The following is a 21,362-nucleotide window of genomic DNA, read 5'->3' on the forward strand; positions in this document are numbered from 1 at the left end:
TACACCTCCAGGCCCCTTTTATTATGCCATTACATATCCCCAACAAAGAGCAGTCTCTCATGAAGAGCAATACGCACCTCATTGACCCACACCATCTGTATCAATTTCTGCAGCCAACTAACTATATTGCCGGAAGCAGCAACCAAAACAAGCAACTAAAAGTGAAGCTTCTCTGTTAATCTACATCTCCAGTATGCCAGCAGCTCACACGGGTCAAATGTGTGTTAGACATAAACCGCTGTGATTGAGGTGCATTGCATGTTGATATCATCGCTGTGTTGCCTTCTCTAGTGTCACAAATCGTGTTTATGGGGTTGCCTTCTGCCCATCAGCCCTCCTATGTTCACCTTGTAGAAGCAGACACTCCCAAACCTTTGTGGCTTAGAAATTGCATTGTTCCTCCATAACTCTCAGCTAAAGCTTAGAAGATGTGGGAACTGGTCCCAGCCATTTCTCTCCTGTGAAAGAGAGCAAATTAGATTCAGAATGCAGAAGGGGGTCTTAAAGAAGCAACAAGTTAAATCAACACACCAATTCAATAGCAGCAGCAGCAGAAAAATAACATTAATTTCCTACTTCATCTGACAGGATACTAGATTAAGGCAGCTTTTGACTACAACTGCCTCAGAAGTCTGGGCATTTTACAGGAAGTCAGACAAGGGGAAGGGATCAAACTCTCCAAAGAGCCAGCAGAGTGATGCCTAAGCTATGCAAATTCAACCTGAAGGCAGATGCTTACAAAACTGAATACTCCTCCATCAATAATTCCCAGCACAGTGAAAACTAGGCTAGGCAATAACTCTTTTGTCAGCCACAAAAGGATTAAATGAAGGAGCATTCAGTCATGCTAAAGGTACCACATTCGTGTCAGGGGGCTCCTGAATAACCTGCGAATCTCTAGACAGAGTGAACAGCATGGACTGGAATATTCAGTATACAGCCTGAGGTATTTAAAGTTGTTGAGGTTTTTTAAGTACCTACCTGCAAGTGGCCAGGACTTTCCTTTTGGCATGTTAGTGCAAAATGGAACCTGAAAGACCATTAAATGATAGGCAACAGGATTAAAAACACTCACCCAAGAGATGTCCCAACAGCTCCAAACGATCCGAACCGAAGAGAAGGTGAGGCTCTTCATTAACGTGAGCGACAAAACATGGCAGCCCAAATGCCTGAAGGAAGACATACGACACAAGAGTCACAAAGGGGGCACTGCTTCATCTACACACTTTGATGCAATGTACATGAACCTGCAAAACTCAAACGGGTTCAAGTTGCCTTCTGTGTTCGGCGGCTGCAGATTTATCTTACACTTGGGTTCTTAAGAAAGAGAGAATACATATCAGAGCTCGAACATTGGGAAGAGAATGTGGTCACTTCCGTTCTGTTAGGTTGTCTGAAAGTACCGTATTTTTCGCTCTATAGGATGCACCGGACCATAGGACTCACCGAACCATAGGAGGGGGAGAACAGGGAAATTTTTTTTTTCTTGTTCTCCCCCTCTAAAACAAGGTGTGTTCAAGGTGCATTCACCCGAGCTTGTGGGGCTGATGGTGGGGGGAAGTGCTGCTTTCCCCCACCGCCAGCCTCAAAGATCCCTGAAGCCTTTGGACCGCAGCGCCCCGCTGCCCTGCAGAGGCTTTGCGCACAGCCATCCCCAAGCTAGAAGAGCGAGATGGAGCACTCCGCAGCGCTCCGTCTCGCTGTTCTGCCTTTGGGCTTAGCGGCGCAGCCTGCATTCGCTCTATAAGACGCACACACATTTCCCCCTAATTTTTGGAGGGGGAAAAGTGCGTCCTATAGAGTGAAAAATATGGTAGCTTAAAAGCCCGATGGCTCACCAGGACACACAGATTCAGGAATTTGATACTGAATCAGTATATTGGTACATCTCACTGAGTACTTGCTGAGTACTGTCTTCGCTGACTGCCAGCAGCTCTCCAAGATTTCAGACCAGCCCTGCCTGGCTGCAGGGAATCCAATCCCTTCCATGGTGGGCAGCCAAGAATGAGATACAACGCTAGTGTGTTTTAAAGAAGCTTTGTGAAAAAAAATAAGGAATATTGCAAGAATGTAAATGAGGATAGAAAATTTTTATTTAAAGGCGATATTAAAATTAAGGAATGTGAAGATAGAAATTTAACTACGGATGATTGTCAGAGGAGTTGAGGGAGGTCCAATAAGTTAAAATATGTGATGTGAAAGTTTGTATGATTGGAGATTTTATGGAAAAATTTAATAAAAAAATTAATAAATAATAATAAAAAATAAAGAATTAGATAAGCAAGATACCCAAATATTTTACTCAATATTCACAGCTCTGAAAAATGCCTCTCCATTGCAGTAATGGCATTGCTCCAAGTAAAGCCCCACTGCCTGCGTCTCTCCGATTACATGTCATCTCTATGTTGGCAGATCTGTGCTTTCTGCCTCTGAGCTTTCTGTTCTCCTACTTTCCATGCTCACCAGGTTCTGGGAGAAGGGGGGGGGGTCTGGAATGCTTTCTAAAGACACTGAGTCTGTCAACTGTCTCTTCCCTGGTGCTGCTCCCCTCCCAATATTTACCAGCTTCTCTCCTCTGCAGCCTCTGAACTATGACCTTCTGCAAACCACTGTTGTAAATCTATACTGTCTCCCTCTTCTCTCGGAAGGACTCCAGTGAGGATTGAACCTGCGGCCTTCTGCATCCAAAGCAGACGGCCTGTTTCCCTATTGTTTGGACATCCAGGCACTTGATTCCTCCGGGTAACCCTTCACGAAAAAGGGGCAGGGGTGGAAGATGCACAGTGGCGTAGCGTGGGGGGTGCAGGGGGGGCCGGCCGCACCGGGCGCAACATCTGGGGGGGCGCGCTCGCCGCCTCCGGAGTCGCCGAAGAGCCTCGGGCGCAGGCTGTAGCAGAGCCCCATGTCTCGCGGAACCGATGAGCTGTGCGTGCGTCTGGGCTGAAGGCGTCCAGCAGGCAGCGGCTCTCAGCGCTCGCCTCGGTCCCCGCGCGCCAGGCAGCCCCTCCTCACAGCCCTGCCGCCGCTGCTGCCGCTGCAGCTGCTGGGCCATGTTGCATTTTCCTTGCCTCTCTGCCCTCCTCCTCCTCTGGGCAAGCGGCGTCGTTTGGGCGGCAGCACCAGCGGCAACTCGCCTCAGATCACCTGACACGGACCCGCCGCCGCCACCGTGGCTACCTTACCGTAAATACCCCAGCCCAGGCAGCAGCAAGAAGAAGCTGGCAGCGGCGGCAGGTTAGGGGTTAGGGGCGCAAATTACTTGCCTTGCCCCGGGTTAGGGGGCTGTCAGGGCTGCCTCTAGGTCCCAGCTCACAGAGGACCAACGCTAGGCTGTAGTTATGTACAAAAGTCTTTATTGAGATTCAGTTTCCATTTTAAAGCCGCAGCGTGCAGCTCTACGTCTCGACCTTAGACCGGCGAAGTCCCGTCTGAGTCTCCTCCCCTTCCACACCAGTTTAAGACTCTCGCCTTGCTCCACCTCTTCCTAAGTTCCTTTCTCCTCTGGGCCCTCCTGCCCGCTAGGGTCTCATCCTTCCTGGACTCCTCTGACGCTGACCCTGACGATTCTTGCCCCTCCTTCCGGCGGGCTTTAGGACCTGGTTCCCTATCCAGGCTACCTTCTGTGCCGCTCGCCTGTACCTTTGAACTTGGCGCGCGCGCCCAGCCTGCAACTTTCCTCTTGACCGTTAACTCGCTTTCCGATGGAGGCGTGGTCAACCCTGACTCATCTTCTCTCGCTGGTGGTGCATATGTGGGCTCTGACACCTGGGACTCCTCCCCCCCACTACGCTCTGGTGGGGAAGCTGGTCCTGATTTCCAACTGCTGCTCTGGGAGTCCCCGCTGGCCCCTTGCTTCTGGGGTGTCCCCCTTGGGTCGCCCCTTGCCCTGCCCATCGGCGCCCCCTTCTGTGAATCTTCCGATTCGCTGGAGAGGCTCATGGAATCTATCGGGCTGCTGTCATATTCTCCTACGCTGCCCTCAGATTGCTCCCCCTCGCTCTCCGTCTCCTCCCTGCGCTCCCGCTGAGTCCCTGACAGGGGCGCAAATTATTTGCCTTGCCCCGGGTTAGGGGGTGCAAATTACTTGCCTTGCCCCGGGTGCTGACAACCCACGCTACGCCGCTGAAGATGCACAGCTCCTGATAAAGTATTTGCAAGGATGAGGAACCAGCAGAACTCAAGACATCTGTTGGACTCGAACTCCCATCATTGCTAGTCACTGACCCTACTGGCTGGCACATCTGCAGGACCACAGCTCCCCCCCCCCCCGGCCTGATGCGATGCCAGTGTCTCACCCCATATTTTAGCGCTTCATCTGTTGTAGCTTTCAGGCGATTCTTCACCTCTGGTGAGGAACTCATTTCCAGAAGTTTCCGAGCTTGGTCTGAGGACAACCCTGCTCTCTCTGCAGCCTGAAAAGAGACAGATGGAGAAAAGCAGTCGCCGCAGTCGCTATAGCCAAGGTTAATTGGATAACGCTTGAAAAGGTCTCCGGTACTGACACAGGAATTTAACCGGCATGGAGTATTTTAAAGGAGAGCACAGCAAAAACAAAAAAACGAATTTGCTTTGCTGAGAAGCAGGTGCAACCAGCAGGCAGGGGAAGTGCTGGTTTTGCAACCTTGCCAGGTTAGATGCACACACATGAAATGACTTGTTCCCAGATTGTCAATATTAAAAAGGTAAAGGTACCCCTGCCCGTACGGGCCAGTCGTGTCCGACTCTAGGGTTGTGCGCCCATCTCACTTAAGAGGCCGGGGGCCAGCGCTGTCCAGAGACACTTCTGGGTCACGTGGCCAGCATGACGAAGCTGCTCTGGAGAGCCAGCACCAGCGCAGCACACGGAAACGCCGTTTGCCTTCCCACTATAAAGCGGTACCTATTTATCTACTTGCACTTAGGGGTGCTTTCGAACTGCTAGGTGGGCAGGAGCTGGGACCGAAAGACGGGAGCTCACCCCGCCGCGGGGATTCGAACCGCTGACCATGCGATTGGCAAGCCCTAGGCACTGAGGTTTTACCCACAGCGCCACCCGTGTCCCTCATTGTCAATATTAAGCTAGGCTAAATTCTGACCATATGGCCCACACAGCTGAGCATTGCCTCCCTGGACAGGAAATGGCTCTGCAGAGTGCTGGGCAGAGATCTTTGCCAGGCCTGCTTGGCTGAAGCTGCCAGAGACTCACCACGGGGCCTTCAGTACACAAAGCCCACCGCCTACCACTTAACCACAGATCCTTCCTATACATACTAAATAGCACAAAACACTGCAAAGGAAATAAGATGCAGGTCACGTAGCAGGATGTTCTGAATATGTGGGCACAGAGAATTTTCACCAGGGAGTGCAGAAAGCAGTCTAAAGCTACACTGAACTGCTTTCATTTAGGTCAGTTTCCCCCCCCCCTTAAAAAAGGGGGACAACACCAAGAAAGCCATGCTAGGAGGAAAATAGGTAAAGGTAAAGGGACCCCTGACCATTAGGTCCAGTCATGGCCAACTCTGGGGTTGCAGTGCTCATCTCGCTTTACTGGCCAAGGGAGCCGGCGTACAGCCTCCGGGTCATGTGGCCAGCATGACTAAGCCACTTCAGGCGAACCAGAGAAGCGCACGGAAACGCCGTTTACCTTCTTGCTGGAGCAGTACCTATTTATCTACTTGCACTTTGACGTGCTTTCAAACTGCTAGGTGGGCAGGAGCAGGGACCGAGCAATGGGAGCTCACCCCCTCACGGGGATTCGAACCGCCGACCTTCTGATCAGCAAGTCCTAGGCTCTGTGGTTTAACCCACAGCGCCACCCGCGTCCCAGGAGGAAAATAAAACCATGCAAATCCTCTTCTGCATATTTTCTGTCTGACTAGCTAGAACTACAAAGCTAATCCTTCTGCACTGCAAGGTTACCTGAAAAGCTCTTCCTGCAGGTCCGCAATCATGAAGTCAAGAGTATAAACTTCTGTCGCAATAGAAGAACGATCACTCAGCAGATCTCCACAGGCAAGTCTACAGCACCTAGACCAATTCATCAACCTCAGGTCCCCAAATGCTGTTGGACCGCAACTTCCATCATCCCCAACTATTGACCAAATGGACTATGGATGATAGGAGGCTGAGGTCTAACAGCACCAGGAGATGCAAGGATGAAAAGCGTCCATCTAGACCAGGGTGTGTCACAAACGGGAGTACAGGCAGCGCTGCAGAACCGCAAGAGAAAGAAACTTACTGCCAAGATGCTCTCTGGCTGGGTTATGTCTTCATCCTGAAGAGACAAGGAGTAAGGCAACTGATTACAAATCTTTCATGGACAAGAGACTGACTGTGCAAGGGAGAGTGAAGATATCAAAAATAATTAACTTCCTTCTGCTACAAGGAACAAAGCTCCAAGACACACACACACACACACACACACGGACAAGGGTGCCATGTCACTCACTTCAATCAGGAGTGTAGAACCTGTGGCACTTTCAGAACTACCAACTTCCTTCACCCCTTGGCCAACGGGAGGACTGTTATGCCTCCCTGATCCTAACGGAGATGGGTACCAGGAGCAGAAGTTCACTTCACCAAAGCTATAGCTACAATGATCACACCGAAGTGAAGGGTGACAGGAATGGCGTATGGCTTGGAATCTTGAGGAGCAGTAGCCGTGTCAACTGCAAGCAGGTAAAACTCTTCCTGCTTTGCTGAAGGGAGAAGAGACATGCTGGACCATCCCAGGAGGACTCTGGAGGCTGGGTTTTTATTTGTTTGTTTGCTAATTAGCGGTCAGAGAATTGCTCTGTTTATTATTTGAGCATTGCTAATAATGTTTGCTATTATTTATATGGCTGGTATGTTCTTTTTGTTTTTCCATAAATCTTTTGTTATATAAATATTAGTGTATAATATGACATCCCCCCCCACACTTCCCCCTATAGTATTATGTATTGTATATTTTTCTTTGCTGCAAGTCACTTGGAGACCTTCAGGTGACAAGCGACAAGTAAGTTTAATGAATAATAATAATAATAATAAATAAAATGATTTCTATGGAGAGACCCTGCAAGTTATATTTGCCCCTTGTTTTTTCATTCCACCCAGACCTATAGAACTTTGTTGGTCCCATCAAAGAGGAGCAGAGTCTATCAGTCCTGGGCTGTGGCTCCTAAGCGCTATAATACTGCCTTGGGAGACAGTAAAAAGAGATTTAAGGACCCCATGGAGAGCCACCACAGAGTGATGCATCTGATTTTGGGGGGGGGGGGTTGAAAACTGTGCAAAATCTGGCCCAGGGCATTTCAACTATCTTGCCTAAGCATCCTGAATAAAAAGTAATTACTTTATATATTTAACTTTTACTGCGTTTTCAAACACACTGATACAGTGAGAAGCAGCGGGACGTTCCTTACAGAGGAGAGGGTAGAGAAACAACCGAAACACACAAGAATATAGAAATATAGGAATATAGAAGTATACGGAGGGATTCTGGGCCCTGTTATTTTAATCAAAACCATATATTTTGATAAACGGGGGGGGGGGGCGGGGATGCCCTGCTTTATTTGTGCAATTAATAAACAGAAGAAATAATCACGACAGGCCCAGAAGCACCTGGAGAGACGCACGAGTACAACCATACTCACGCGGGACCAAATGCGCATCCAAAGTTCTCTCGACACGGGCTCCAAAAACTGCGGCTCTGCCATATCCACGGCTGTGACAAAGCGCATGGCTTTCAGAGTGCCTGCATTTGGGCACAAAAAGCACCAGAGTCAGTGTAAATGTCAAGAGGGGAGGAATCCATTGCTACAAAATACCAAAAAAAGAAAAATAAATAAAGTGCCCTGTCAAAGAAGAAGAGGCCAACCCCCACATTAAAAAACCCTTATTAGGAAGGCTTGGCTTGCATGAAAACTGTGCACTTGCTGAGAGAGTCCTATTTGTGTGGGGCAGCCACGGACTCATTGTGCAACGCTTCTCAGTTCTTCTCCATTATCTCCATGTATCCCCACCAAACATCTCCCTCTGCTTACCCTTCTCAAGAGCAGTCCCTAGGAAATCCTTTATGGGATGCAGTGGCACCTGGCAGAATTTTGCCATTCGCAGGAGGTCCTTCGTCATGTACTCTCCTTTCTTGGGCACCAACGCTGGGGGTCTGTTACCTGTTGCGGAGGATAAGGAGATTTCAGAGACAGAGGCTACTATGTCTTACGACCTCTCATCCTTACATCGTCGTTGTCACCTAAACCACTGAGCCTCTTGGGCTTGCCCATCAGAAGGTCGGCGGTTCGAATCCCCATGAAGGAATGAGTTCCCGTTGCTCTGCCCCAGCTCCTGCCAACCTAGCAGTTCGAAAGCACACCAGTGCAAGGAGATCAATAGGTCCCACTGCAGCAGGAAAGTAAATGGCATTTCCGCGCACTCTGGTTTCCGTCACAGTGTCCGTTGCGCCAGAAGCGGTTTAGTCATGCTGGCCACGTGACCTGGAAAGCTGTCTGTGGACAAACGCCGGCTCCCTCAGCCTGAAAGCAAGATGGGCACCGCACCCCACAGTCACTTAATTGGGTATATAAGGGGTGTGACCATTTTTCAGGTGTCCTGGGTACACACTGCATAAGACTGTCTACACCAAAAACCAGCATCATAAACGTAGCCCAGTACCTAACTGGCAACTAGTGCCCTTCTTTCAACAGTGGATACATTGCTCCTGAGAGCAGCCAAACAATGGCATTTTGCATCACCTTCCAGACCGACCTCAAGAGTAGTCCCACATACAGTGCATTGCAGTAATCTAGCCTGGAGGTTACCAGTGCATGGACAACAGCAACCAGGCTCTCCCAGTCCAGAAACAGCCATAGGTGTTGTTGTTTTGTCTTCCTTAAATGAACTTCATCAAAATTAGTCTTCACAGCCACTAAGTGCAGGATCTGTAATTCATGATGCAGCTACAGATTCCCTGATAATACCGAAAGCAAGCAATGAAAACAAAACAAATATGAAAGCAACACTTGCTTGGGGAAGAAACCTAATTTTACAGGCCTTGATGACTTGGGAAATGGTAGTTTTATTTTCCCAGGGCAAGACTGCATCTAAGGGGGTATGCAAGAAAGAGACCAATATGGAATGTAGTTCTTGTCTACATATTTTATATACCGTATTTTTCGCTCCATAAGACACACTTTTTCCCTCCTAAAAAGTAAGGGGAAATGTGTGTGTGTCTTAGGAAGTGAATGCAGGGGGGAGGCAGGCAGGAAAAGCCCCCAAGAGCCACACACAAGCTCCACGCGGCTCTTGCAGGCTTTTCTCCAGGAGGGAGAAGGGACTGACTGGCCGCGTCAGTCCCTTCTCCCTCCTCGTAGAAAAGCCCGCAGGAGCCGTGCGCTCCTTAAAGGGTGCGTGGCTCCTGTGGGCTTTTGCGGGAGGTGGGGGTATTGCCATAGCCACGCGCAGCCCCTCTGGCCGGGAGAGGCTGCGCACGGCTATGGCTTCTTTAGCCGCGCGCAGCCTCTCCTGGCTGGAGAGGGTGCGCGTGGCTAAAGAGGAGGCCAAGACAGCGAGTGGGATGGATCCCGCTCGCTGTCTTGGCTTCTTTGCTCTTTGGGGCTGGGGGGGGGACACGGGCTTCCCCCGGCAGCCCCAGAAGCTCTGGGAGAAGCGGACAGGATTTTTTTTCCTGATTTCCCCCTCTAAAAACTAGGTGCGCCTTATGGTCCGGTGCCCCTTATGGAGCGAAAAATACAGTACATTTCAGTTGAACTCAGTTCTGTTAATCAGCACTTACCAGTCGAGTGCATTATGCCTCCAAGGAAAACAGGTCGGAAGCGGAGCTCCATGTTCCAGATGGGACGGTAGCGGCAGAGAACCTACATCAGTGAGGAAAGTTGAGCGATGATCATCAGCAGCTCAAAACTCACATGTGAGGAGAGACAGAGAGAGACGGACAGAGGCAGAGAAATAAAGCTATTGAGAGCCAGCAGGCAGGTTACAGAAGGCAACTTCTGCAAGGCAGATTCAAAACAGCATCTGCGTTAGTCTGCAACAGGGTAAAAGAGACAGGTTACAGGTGGTACTTCAGAAACAGGCTCACCATGGTATGAACTTTTGCAGGGAATAAACTACGTCATCAGATGCAAGATTAAGAATGTATCATGAATAGACATTGGGGGAAGCCCAAAGATAAAATCAAGTTAATGCCAGAAAACAAGAGGAATGCAAAGACACAGCTTAGTGAGAGTTCTAAACATGAATCTGCAATCTGAACAGTAAGGTAAAGGGACCCCTGACCATTAGGTCCATTCGTGACCGACTCTGGGGTTGCGGTGCTCATCTCGCTCTATAGGCTGAGGGAGCCGGCATACAGCTTCAGGGTCATGTGGCCAGCATGACTAAGCCACTTCTGGCGAACCAGAGCAGCGCACGGAAACACCGTTTACCTTCCCGCCAGAGCAGTACCTATTTATCTACTTGCACTTTGACGTGCTTTCGAACTGCTAGGTGGGCAGGAGCAGGGATCGAACAACGGGAGCTCACCCCGTCGCGGGGATTCGAACCGCCGACCTTCTGATCAGCAAGTCCTAGGCTCTGTGGTTTAACCCACGGCGCTACCCGCGTCCCTAATCTGAACAGTAGCCTTGACTATTTGTGCAAACTACGGAGGAATCTCAATTGGGCTGGGGCAAGAGCTGGAAAGGATGAGAAGGCGGCCATCTAGCCTTGTCAAATAAATGGCAGGATCAACCAACTCCTGTATTCCTCTGGTGATTAATCATCTAGACCAAACACCTGCCCAAACTTCCTGCATCATTAGCACATGCCATTCTACAAGTTTCTAAAGCCAGCACCCGCGTCATGCTAGCTATGAACGTCATTTCTAAACTTTAAAATTTCTATGCTTAAGGCAAAGGCGACCGACCCCCTTCTGCATTCAGGATGAATGCTCTATGGGCAGATTGGTTGGAAGCGACCTCTGTACAGCTTGGCAAACTATTTGGTTCAATTCCTAATAAACACCCACAATTGGCACATGGAAGAGATAAGTAACAGTTGGAAAGTTGCAACACTTTCAGCAGCAGCAGTAAACAAGGCAAAGTTCAGACAAAGGTATTTATACTGTACAAAGGTACCAGGTATTTGGGAAGCTGAGATCCCTCTGGGTATTTGAAAAAGCTGCCAGAGCTGCTTCCACTTCAGAGTCATTTCCTTTATTTTATTTATAAAATGCACTTAGAATTACCATCCTTTGCTCACTCAATTTTATGCAGCAGTCAGATGGCAGCATTATCACAATAACTGTTGGGTAAGACCAGGGGTCAGCAAACTTTTTCAGCAGGGGGCCGGTCCACTGTCCCTCAGACTTTGTGGGGGGCCAGACTATATTTTTTTTTGGGGGGGGGGAATGAACGAATTCCTATGCCCCACAAATAACCCAGAGATGCATTTTAACTAAAAGCACACAGACTGCTCATGTAAGAACACACTGATTCCCGGACCGTCCGTGGGCCGGATTTAGAAGGTGATTGGGCCAGATCCGGCCCCTGGGCCTTAGTTTGCCTACTCATGGGTAAGACTCTCCCCTTAAAAAAGCTCATCAACTCTGGGCAATGACAATGGATAGATCACTGCCAGTTTTATTATATTGGCAGTAGATCCCAGTCTCTAAAGAGTTGGGCACGCCTTCTAGTTCCCCCTGCAATGCAGAAATATGCAGCTGCCCCATACAGGATCGAACCTGCAACCTTGACATTATCAGCACCAGGCTGTAACCGGCTGAGCTACCTTTGCACCTGGTACTTGTGCAAGGTGGCAGTACTTGGAAGGGTGCTCCCGGGTGAAATCCCTGCGTGGAACTGCAGCCTCGGATTGCCAGTGTGTGCAGTTTTAGATTTAACAGGTTGTTCTTCCAGAACACAGTATTGTAATCCAAACACCTGTTGGCCTCACTCTGCGTTTCGCAGCCCTCCCTGCTTCCCACGCGCAGCAGCCGACGCGGGGACTAAATGCGTTAACAGCCCGGGGCGCGTCACGAGCGCTCAGGGGCGAGCGGGCGATCACTTATTGAACTACCGCGATCGGCCGGAAGCACACCGGCGATCTACCTGTCGATCGCAGGTCGACCAGGACACTTCCGACTTTGCAATTCTACTTTTCGTGACCCTCCTAAGTACGGAAGGAAAACCGAGGGGACCCGCGGAGAGTGGACATCTGAGCAAAACCAAGTTGCGCAGGAGTTCTTGGAGAGGGGTGCAAGGAAGGGCGGCTGTGCCAGCAGGGTGCTGCAATCTGGGGGGAGAGGGGGGGACTGTCCCGGTCCCCCCTCCAGGCCCCCTTCTTCCACCGCGGTTACCTCGAATCCCAGCCAGGAATACGGAGACAGCACGTCGTAGAAACACTCCACCAGTTTCTTGCTGCTGCTGCTGCTGCTGCTGCTGCTGCGCAAAGCTTGGCGCGCCGCCGCCATAGCCCTCCCTGGGCTGCCAGCTGAGCCGGAGAGGAGAGGACGGGGCGCTCGCGCGAGGAAGGCCAGCATGAGATGGGGAAACGGAGGCTGCACCTCGACACAAAAGCACCTCCTCGCTCGGGACGGTCGAGGGCCTCCGGGGCTCCGCCTTCTTTGGGCTCAAGGGCCGAATCACAGGAGGAGGAGGAGGAGGAGGGGGAGAGGCTGCTCGCTGCCGGCCCCCAGTGGCAACAACGCGCTCAAGTCCCCTTTCCATTTTTTCCCTTTAAAAATATGGCCTTTTAAACATTGGTCCCACCGTTAAGGAGAATCATGTACGATGGTAAAAGGTAAAGGTAAAGGTACCCCTGCCCGTACGGGCCAGTCTTGACAGACTCTGGGGTTGTGCGCCCATCTCACTTAAGAGGCCAGGGGCCAGCGCTGTCCGGAGACACTTCCGGGTCACGTGGCCAGCGTGACATCGCTGCTCTGGCGAGCCAGAGCCGCACACGGAAACGCCGTTTACCTTCCCGCTGGTAAGCGGTCCCTATTTATCTACTTGCACCCAGAGGTGCTTTCGAACTGCTAGGTTGGCAGGCGCTGGGACCGAGCAGCGGGAGCGCACCCCGCCGCAGGGATTCGAACCGCCGACCTTTCGATCGGCAAGCCCTAGGCGCTGAGGCTTTAACCCACAGCGCCACCTGCGTCCCCCATGTACGATGGACCAGCTAATAATTCCTTCCTTCGTTCGTTTGATTTGTATGCCACTTTTTGCACAAAAACCAACAACAAAGATGGACTTACTGAAGAATATTGTTGTTCCTAACAACCCTGAGAATTCTGGATGAAATTAATATTTTTAAGCTGCTTCTAGAATACTTTTAACGGTCGAGAAATGACAAGAAATTTCGATCTTCACTTGCGCTACTCTCAGCTGAGCATCAGCTTTTGCAAAAGGAAGAAAGAAATCTGAAGGTTTTGTTAACAAACAAAAGAAAGACCACAATGTTGATGCTTGATTTATATCTGCTTTAGGGCATACTGTACTTGTAACTTGTTTGCTGAGTAAAATTGAGTTAACAGCTAAACAGTAGTAATTTAATTGACTTGAATATTTACGTAGACCCCAAATGTTTTTGTTTTGGACTAATTGCAGTTTCCAAATGCTCTTCAAAGGCAGTCCTGTATATAATCTGAAGGTAACCAGTGGTGCTGTGGGTTAAACCACAGAGCCTAGGACTTGTCGATCAGAAGGTCGGTGGTTCGAATCCCTGCGACGGGGTGAGCTCCCGTTGCTCGGTCCCAGCTCCTGCCAACCTAGCAGTTCAAAAGCACCTCAAAGTGCAAGTAGATAAATAGGTACCGCTCTGGCGGGAAGGTAAACGGTGTTTCCGTGCGCTGCTCTGGTTTGCCAGAAACGGCTTAGTCATGCTGGCCACATGACCCGGAAGCTGTACGCCGGCTCCCTCGGCCAGTAAAGTGAGATGAGCGCCGTAACCCCAGAGTCGGTCACGACTGGACCTAATGGTCAGGGGTCCCTTATACAGTTTATACAGTGGTACCTCGGGTTACATACACTTCAGGTTACAGACTCCGCTAACCCAGAAATAGTGCTTCAGGTTAAGAACTTTGCTTCAGGATGAGAACAGAAATCGTGCTCCGGCGGCGGTGCAGCAGCAGCAGAAGGCCCCATTAGCTAAAGTGGTGTTTCAGGTTAAGAACAATTTCAGGTTAAGTACAGACCTCCGGAACAAATTAAGTACTTAACTCGAGGTACCACTGTAGATCAATATTTCCTGCTCTCTTGGTCCAGAGAGGGTCACAGATACTTCCAATGGCAGACAGATCCACAAGCAACTCTATAGACTGTGATCACGTCCTTTCAGAGAAGTAAAGGTAAAGGTAAAGGTACCCCTGCCCGTACGGGCCAGTCTTGACAGACTCTGGGGTTGTGCGCCCATCTCACTTAAGAGGCCAGGGGCCAGCGCTGTCCGGAGACACTTCCGGGTCACGTGGCCAGCGTGACATCGCTGCTCTGGCCAGAGCCGCACACGGAAACGCCATTTACCTTCCCGCTGGTAAGCGGTCCCTATTTATCTACTTGCACCCGGAGGTGCTTTCGAACTGCTAGGTTGGCAGGCGCTGGGACCGAGCAGCGGGAGCGCACCCCGCCGCAGGGATTCGAACCGCCGACCTTTCGATCGGCAAGCCCTAGGCACTGAGGCTTTAACCCACAGCGCCAGAAGTGGACCACCACAAACCCATGTAGATGAACCACCCACCAAAAGGACTAATCTGTATTCTATTTCAGTTTACTGGACCTCATCCACTTCACTAGCACACCCAGACACTGGTTTACCCAATCAGCCTCACCTGAATTGGATGAAAGGGAGTTGGGTGTCATCTGCATATCGATGACACTTTGCTACAAACTCCCAGATGACCTCAGTTAGCAGTTTTATACAGCTTCGAGTGCCCTCTAGGCATTGTAGCATTCCAACTCCCTTCAATCCGTCAGCATTGTCAAAAGTCAGCAATGTGGGTTTGGGAAGTGTTTGGAGTTTGGCAACACCTGGATAGCTAGAAGGTTCTCAGCCCTGAAAAACCAATGGGGGACAAGATGGAATCCCGTAGCAGAGATCCCATGGAATTTAGCAATAGTCCCCCCTCCACCACAGCTGGCTTGATAATGAGCTACACCAAGACAAGCCATGAAGAGCTGGCAGAGCTACCATGCATCCGTCTTCTCCAGCCAGCTGATCAGCAGATCTATTCTCCCACTTGCCCACCAACTCCCTGTCACCTCCACTTCAAACTGGGTGTGCATATTACTTCCTCCCTATTCTTTGGGGTTTACTTCACTGACACGCTCTAGGATGAGCACAGAAACACAAGGTTTTCCCCATTATCTTTTCACCCCATTCTTGCCTCAGGGAGGTTCACATGCTTTTCCTATCTTCCTTTATTCTCGCAACAGAACATGCCTGGCTCTGAATGCAAGATACCAATTTATACCCCAACTAAAGACCAAAATGCAGGCAGTTTCACAGAAGCATCATCAGTTGCAGTGTAATCCTTGCACAATGGATAGGTTTTTATAAACTGCTTTGAGGGTTGTTTTTTCTTTTTTTAACTATCAAGCAATGTAAAGGTTTTATGAAATAAAAGTAAATAAATGTATGAGTGCATGTCTACCCATACAGAGCCAGAAGCCAATGTCCAGTACAAGCTCAGGCCATTATTAAAATGTGTTAGGGAAGGGGGATTATTGGGCTGTTCTTATTTTTGTAATGTATTTTGTAGTTTGATATTGTGATTTTATATTCAGATGTTGTGATTTTATATTGTGAACGGCCCTGAGACCTGCGGGTATAGGGCAGTATAATTTTAATAAATAATATTTAATAAATTTAATAAATAAATAATAATTTGTCTGGCTTCTGTGCACTTCATCCTACAATGGATTCCAACTACTAGAATCAGTTTTTGCCATCAAATGCCATCGTGCAAACTCTTATGAGGCAGCATCTCTTTACAGCAGGCACCCCCAAACTCGGCCCTGCAGATGTTTTGGGTCTACAATTCCCATCATCCCTGACCACTGGTCCTGTTAGCTAGGGATGATGGGAGTTGTAGTCCCAAAACATCTGCAGGGCCGAGTTTGGGGGTGCTTGCTTTACAGGAAGCATAACAAAACAATTTGAATAAATGAAGTCTGCTTTTTATTTAACGTATCAGTGTGAGAAATTACTGGGTGCCACTTACATGTTTCCAAAGGTATCAGAACTGGCCACACAAAATATAGTATGAAATACTTGTACATACAGACTTAAGTTTCCAAGGCTGAGACTGATGAAATTATTGGTGTTTTAACATACATTCCTATGCCACCCAGTCAGTTCATCTTTTGAAGTTGTGTACTGAAATCTATTTATTACACAAGCAAACAGGCCAATTGTATTGCCTAGAAGTGCAACAACTATACCCGCTACAAGCGACTGACTTGTAACTTACTGTCCTATTATCTGGAAAAGTCTACATTCCAGCAGCAGAACAGGAAACCAAGTATTCTTTCACACAGACAGCTGAGAATTAGATACTGCTTCGATTTTCACAAATATTCCCGCATGAAAAGTAATATATGCAAACCTCCTGCTTGCCAGATAAATATGAAGGAGATGATTTTATGCCATTTGTACTTTGCACATTAGTGAATCTGACAACAGCTCTTCCAGCAACTGTTTATTGATGTAAATAAGTTTGTGTTTGACACTTGAGATCAACTACTTCAAAATTTCATACATTGGATATTAAAAGGTGAAGATGAAGATCAAGCAGGTTTATTTCAGTATCGAATCGTCGCTAGCTGAAAAGGAAAGAATAAAACGATTAAGATAATTGGTTCAGCATTCAAATAACACCAGAGTATACAGACTAAATATACTGCAGCAAGCTATGTCAGATACAGTGGTGCCCCGCAAGACGAATGCCTCGCAAGATGAAAAACTCGCTAGACGAAAGGGTTTTCCGTTTTTCGAGGTGCTTCGCAAGACGAATTTCCCTATGGGCTTGCTTCGCAAGACAAAAACGTCTTGCGGGTTTGCTTCCTTTTTCGTAAAACCGTTAATACCCGGGGAATCTGCGCTCCGCAAGACGAAAAAATCGCAAGACGAAGCAACTCGCGGAACGAATTAATTTCGTCTTGCGAGGCACCACTGTATACTGTTGGCAGCTGATTTCTGCAATCTTCATTAAATACTATAAGATGGTCAAGAATGCAGCCATTTAATTGTCCCCATAATATGAGATACATTGTAATACAAGATGAGAGCAGGGGTTCATAGGTGGTTACATATATCTGAAGAATGCATCAAGCATTTTACAACAAATTCCCATTTTTAAACCACACATAGTAGTTAACAGGAGCTTGTTAAACATCCTATTTGTTACATCTTCCAAGTATTTTTCTAACCGCACTAGAAAACTGCCCCAAACACGATGCAATTTAGTCAGTTATTGTTTAATGATACACAAGTCTATCTTAAGATAGGAAGTGAATTTCCTATACTCATAACTGGTATTACTATTTCTTCTCAGTTATTTCCAACAGGTCTCCTAGCAAGGAAAGAATTGTGCAGAGATCCATACAGAAGGAAGCTGGTAATATTCAGAAAGATGTTCCAAACTGTTCTTGGCTTTGAGTCTCTTATAGGTTTACAGGAGGCGGGTGAGGGAATAAATTTCTTTTTAAGGCAGATCATCAAAAGAATGTAGAAAAACAATTTTTTCTTGTAGAACAAGCTTCTCTTTGAAATAAGCCATGGACAGTACAGAATATCAACTGTGGAATTCTGCTCACAGAAATCCAGTCAATTGAGCCGTTTCTGTTCTTATGCTCCCCAAAGGTTAACTCTTCAATTAAGTCCTTTTTAGTGACTGGAATTTTAAGTGTCACCTATGATCATTTCCATCACATGACCTGATAGACTTGAGACATTGTACTCTAAGATTTTATACACACACACACACACACACACACACACACACACACACACTTGTTTTTAAACTTAAAAGATGGACTATATTTAGGAAAAATACCTTCTGCCAGTGCTTTTGCAATTCGTTCCATTTCCTCACGCTTCTTCTTCTCCTCTGCTTCTATTCTCCTTTCCTCCTCAGCAATAGGCTTCAAATAGTCTATCAACAACAACAAAAAATTCATGACCACTGTATATTTACAAATGAATTATAATCTTTCTGACCAACAGAAGACTTGCTCAGTAAATACTGAGTGTTCATCGTATACTACATATTGCTTCAACTCATTAGATACATGCAACACTTCAAAGTTTAAGTGAAATACATCCGAAATGCCTCAGGAGAACCATAGCGCTTTAGGTGGACTCAAATTTAAAAACATGGCCCTTTCTGCATTTCTGAACACTGGCAGAAGCGGTGGATTCCCAAGCTGGCCAGAAAGGTGGCCAGTAGTTGTGTCAGCTGGCCTGGGGATCTGGATCCCAGAGCTGGCAGGCTGAAGAGCCAGTGGGGCATGGGGGCTGCTGGAAGCCTGTTCTGGGTGTCCCTCTGCAGCTCGTCTGGGCCACCTATGCACTGCTTCTCTCCACACTGTAATTTACAGTGCCACCGGTGAGTGGTGAAGCAAACTGCAGGGTGATGACGCTCTTACATTTTTTTATATGTACAGATATGTACCAACAGTGAACTTACTACTTGGAATTCTTTCCAGAAGATAGATTCTACAATATAATTTTCCCACTTTATGTAAATTATTTTTGGTTTTATTGTTACAAACCTTTGGAAAGCTAAACACAGATACACTAAGTTGAAATATATGGGGGGGGGGGGGGAATTGTCCAGTAGCACCTTAGAGACCAACTAAGTTTGTCTTAGCTACTTGAAAATTTTTTATTTTTATATATATTTTGACTGCGTCAGACCAACATGGCTACCTACCTGAATACAGATACACTACTTAAACTCATCAGGAATATTTTCTACAATAGCTTTTAAAACACTTTATAGAAAATGTTTCAGTTATTCACATCTTTAAAAAACCCAACACAAATTAACTCAAAAGCCTGGGGATTCCTGACTGATCCAAGTGACCAGGCACTCTTTTTGCAACTGAGGATCTATTCTAGAACATCTTGCAAGGGATTTATAACAAAGAGGAACACTTTAATACAAGAAGCAACAGAGGAGAAAAGCAGAAGCATTTGCATAATGTAAATCCATGGAAAATCACAAGTGTCTTGAATGTAGAATCACTGCCTATCTTCATATTTACAATGTAGTTTTCAAGAACAAATGCAAGAAACTGAATATGGTTAACTGATCAATTAGAAGCTTATATAAGCACAAGGGACCTGATGCCCTTCAGATCTTGTTGGATCCTCAACTTCCATCAGCCCCATCATAGACAACAGCCAGGGATACTGAGAGTTGTAGAACAACATCTGGAGGACCACAGCCTCCCCAACCCTGGATTAGATAACAATTTTCCTTACCATATCTTTTCTTTCCATAGACTATCCCAATGAGCAGTGCTGAATACCTGCCAAACTGTAAAATAAATCGCACAAGGATGAAACAGAAAGAACATGTCTTAAATACACAAACACATAAACACTTTACCTTGCAGTTCTCAGATTTTAAGGACTACACAATTCAGAGCAGGTTTGGGGAACCTTTGGCTCTCCATATTTTGCAGAACTACAACTCCCATCACCTCAGCAGCACCTGGTGGTCCAAAGGTTCCCTATTCCTGATTTAGGACAAGCCTTTTACACTATAGCTAAAATAGAAGGCCAAGCACCTTCAGCTAAAAGTCAAATAGGAGGACATTCCATTCTGGAAATGGTTTCACAAAACAAGGATGGTATTCGGCTAAGTTTTACTCAAAGTACTGATTTTTGCTCAATTATGAATATTGAGTGAAGAGCCAAATGCTTGTGTAAGTACCTTTACCCATTTTAACATTCTACCCATGTTTGTTTTAACAAATTTTACGTACCACTTGATTACAACAGAACCTCTAAGCTGCTTAGAAGAATAACAAAACTATCAACAGAAAACATTTAAAAGCAAGCAAAAACAATTAAAATCAGCAGTAAACTAAACAGAGATTAAAACGCATCAACATATCTAGATAGGCTTGCCCAAATAAAAACAAAAAAAATACGTAGGCACCAAAGATAATAGAATAAAGGCCTGATCTCTAAAGACCGGGAGTTCCAATGCACAACTGATGCCACACTAAAACTACAAGCAAAAACAGTTGGCTTTCCAATTAGCTTCCTCTCATTTCAGCTATTACAGCTCATATTCCTACTGAGCATCTGAAAATGCCTTTTAGTATATTTGCGGAAGACACACAACATTCTCTCTCTCTCTCTCTCACACACACACACTTTGCATTTTGAGTTGTTAGCCACCTTGCAGGCATTTACTCCAAAAAATCCAGGCTGAAGGTGTTTTCGTAAGTAAACACGTTAACAAATTAAAGGGTGAATGGTAAGCCTACTGGAAGGCTTTTAGGAGGACGGAAAACAATCAACTGGAAAATGGTTATTGAATACAGTGGACGCTTGGGTTGCAAACGTCATCCGTGCGAGAAGCACGTTCGCAACCCACAGTGTTCGCAACCTGCAGCGCTGCATCTGCGCACGTGTGGGTCGTGATTCGGGGCTTATGCGCATGCACAAAGCGCAATTTAGCACTTCTGCACATGCGCCGAAACCCAGAAGTAACCCATTCCCATACTTCCGGGTTCGGCATGGTTCGCAACCCAAAGCGTCTATAACCCAAGGTATGACTGTATATGGGAAATAACTGTGTACACCTGAAAACGCTGGCAGCATTAAGGTAAATTCAACAGTGTAAATAAGTTTTGATGGATGTAATAATGGAATACTGAATGGCATAGTTTTTTTTGTAAAACATGCAGGGATTTATGAACCATGGAAAGAGAAGAAGGGAAGCCACTGATATGATGGGTCCTTGGCCTGACCCAGCAGGGCTCTCCCTATCCTCGCAGGCCCTTCAAGAGGGGCTGGGAGCCAGAGCCGACCCCGTCTCCCCGCCGCCTGAGGCTTCCAGCAACCGGCATTCGGAAGCCCAGCTGCCTCGGACGCGCAGGCGCAGAAGGCCAGGCGCTTCCCAGCCGCTCTCCTTGACCTCCTCCTCCGAGGTCACCTTCCGGCAGAGGAGGGGAAGCGCCTGACTCGGGTTCCCGCCGCGCGCGGATGGCTGGCCGCGCCGAGACAGAGAGCAACTCGGGGCTCCGTTACCTTGATCAGCGGGGAAACCTCCACCGGCGGGATCATCCTGCCTTCTCCTCGTCCGACCGCTAAGGAGGAAGTGACGTCAAGGCGCCCAGGAACCAAGGCCTCAAAAGAAAAGCGTCTCGGGTGACGTGACGTCAGTGCGTCGC

At 47.6% G+C, this 21,362-nt stretch overlaps 2 protein-coding genes across 2 annotated transcripts; both read right to left on the reverse strand.

Annotated features, from left to right (window-relative positions):
* On the reverse strand, positions 1-12,582 carry GSTK1 (glutathione S-transferase kappa 1). Its single transcript, XM_079959786.1, has 8 exons — positions 12,314-12,582; positions 9,752-9,833; positions 8,004-8,132; positions 7,614-7,714; positions 6,218-6,253; positions 4,296-4,412; positions 1,076-1,169; positions 1-458 (listed from the first exon to the last, which is right to left on the reverse strand). The coding sequence occupies exons 1-8, from the start codon at positions 12,494-12,496 to the stop codon at positions 415-417; spliced, it is 786 nt and encodes a 261-aa protein (XP_079815912.1). The 5' UTR covers positions 12,497-12,582; the 3' UTR covers positions 1-414.
* A 4,053-nt stretch (positions 12,583-16,635) lies between these two features.
* Positions 16,636-21,362, reverse strand: ATP5ME (ATP synthase membrane subunit e). Its single transcript, XM_079959909.1, has 4 exons — positions 21,220-21,362; positions 19,438-19,492; positions 18,005-18,103; positions 16,636-16,772 (listed from the first exon to the last, which is right to left on the reverse strand). The coding sequence occupies exons 1-4, from the start codon at positions 21,253-21,255 to the stop codon at positions 16,747-16,749; spliced, it is 216 nt and encodes a 71-aa protein (XP_079816035.1). The 5' UTR covers positions 21,256-21,362; the 3' UTR covers positions 16,636-16,746.

The sequence above is a fragment of the Podarcis cretensis genome (assembly GCF_951804945.1).
Source record: "Podarcis cretensis genome assembly, chromosome: 17".
NCBI lineage: Eukaryota > Metazoa > Chordata > Lepidosauria > Squamata > Lacertidae > Podarcis > Podarcis cretensis.

What these genes read in the sequence shown, in the direction of transcription:
- ATP5ME (XM_079959909.1), bottom strand. Translation starts at nt 21,255, where the DNA reads ATGATCCCGCCGGTGGAGGTTTCCCCGCTGATCAAG. An exon ending in CTATGGAAAGAAAAGATATG is followed by an intron (nt 18,104 to 19,437) that starts GTAAGGAAAATT and finishes TGTTGTTGATAG; the next exon opens with ACTATTTGAAGCCTATTGCT. An exon ending in TGCAAAAGCACTGGCAGAAG is followed by an intron (nt 16,773 to 18,004) that starts GTATTTTTCCTA and finishes TTTCCTTTTCAG; the next exon opens with CTAGCGACGATTCGATACTG.
- GSTK1 (XM_079959786.1), bottom strand. Translation starts at nt 12,496, where the DNA reads ATGCTGGCCTTCCTCGCGCGAGCGCCCCGTCCTCTCCTCTCCGGCTCA. An exon ending in AGCCAGAGAGCATCTTGGCA is followed by an intron (nt 4,413 to 6,217) that starts GTAAGTTTCTTT and finishes GTCTCTTTTCAG; the next exon opens with GCTGCAGAGAGAGCAGGGTT. An exon ending in ATGAAGCGCTAAAATATGGG is followed by an intron (nt 1,170 to 4,295) that starts GTGAGACACTGG and finishes GTCTTCCTTCAG; the next exon opens with GCATTTGGGCTGCCATGTTT.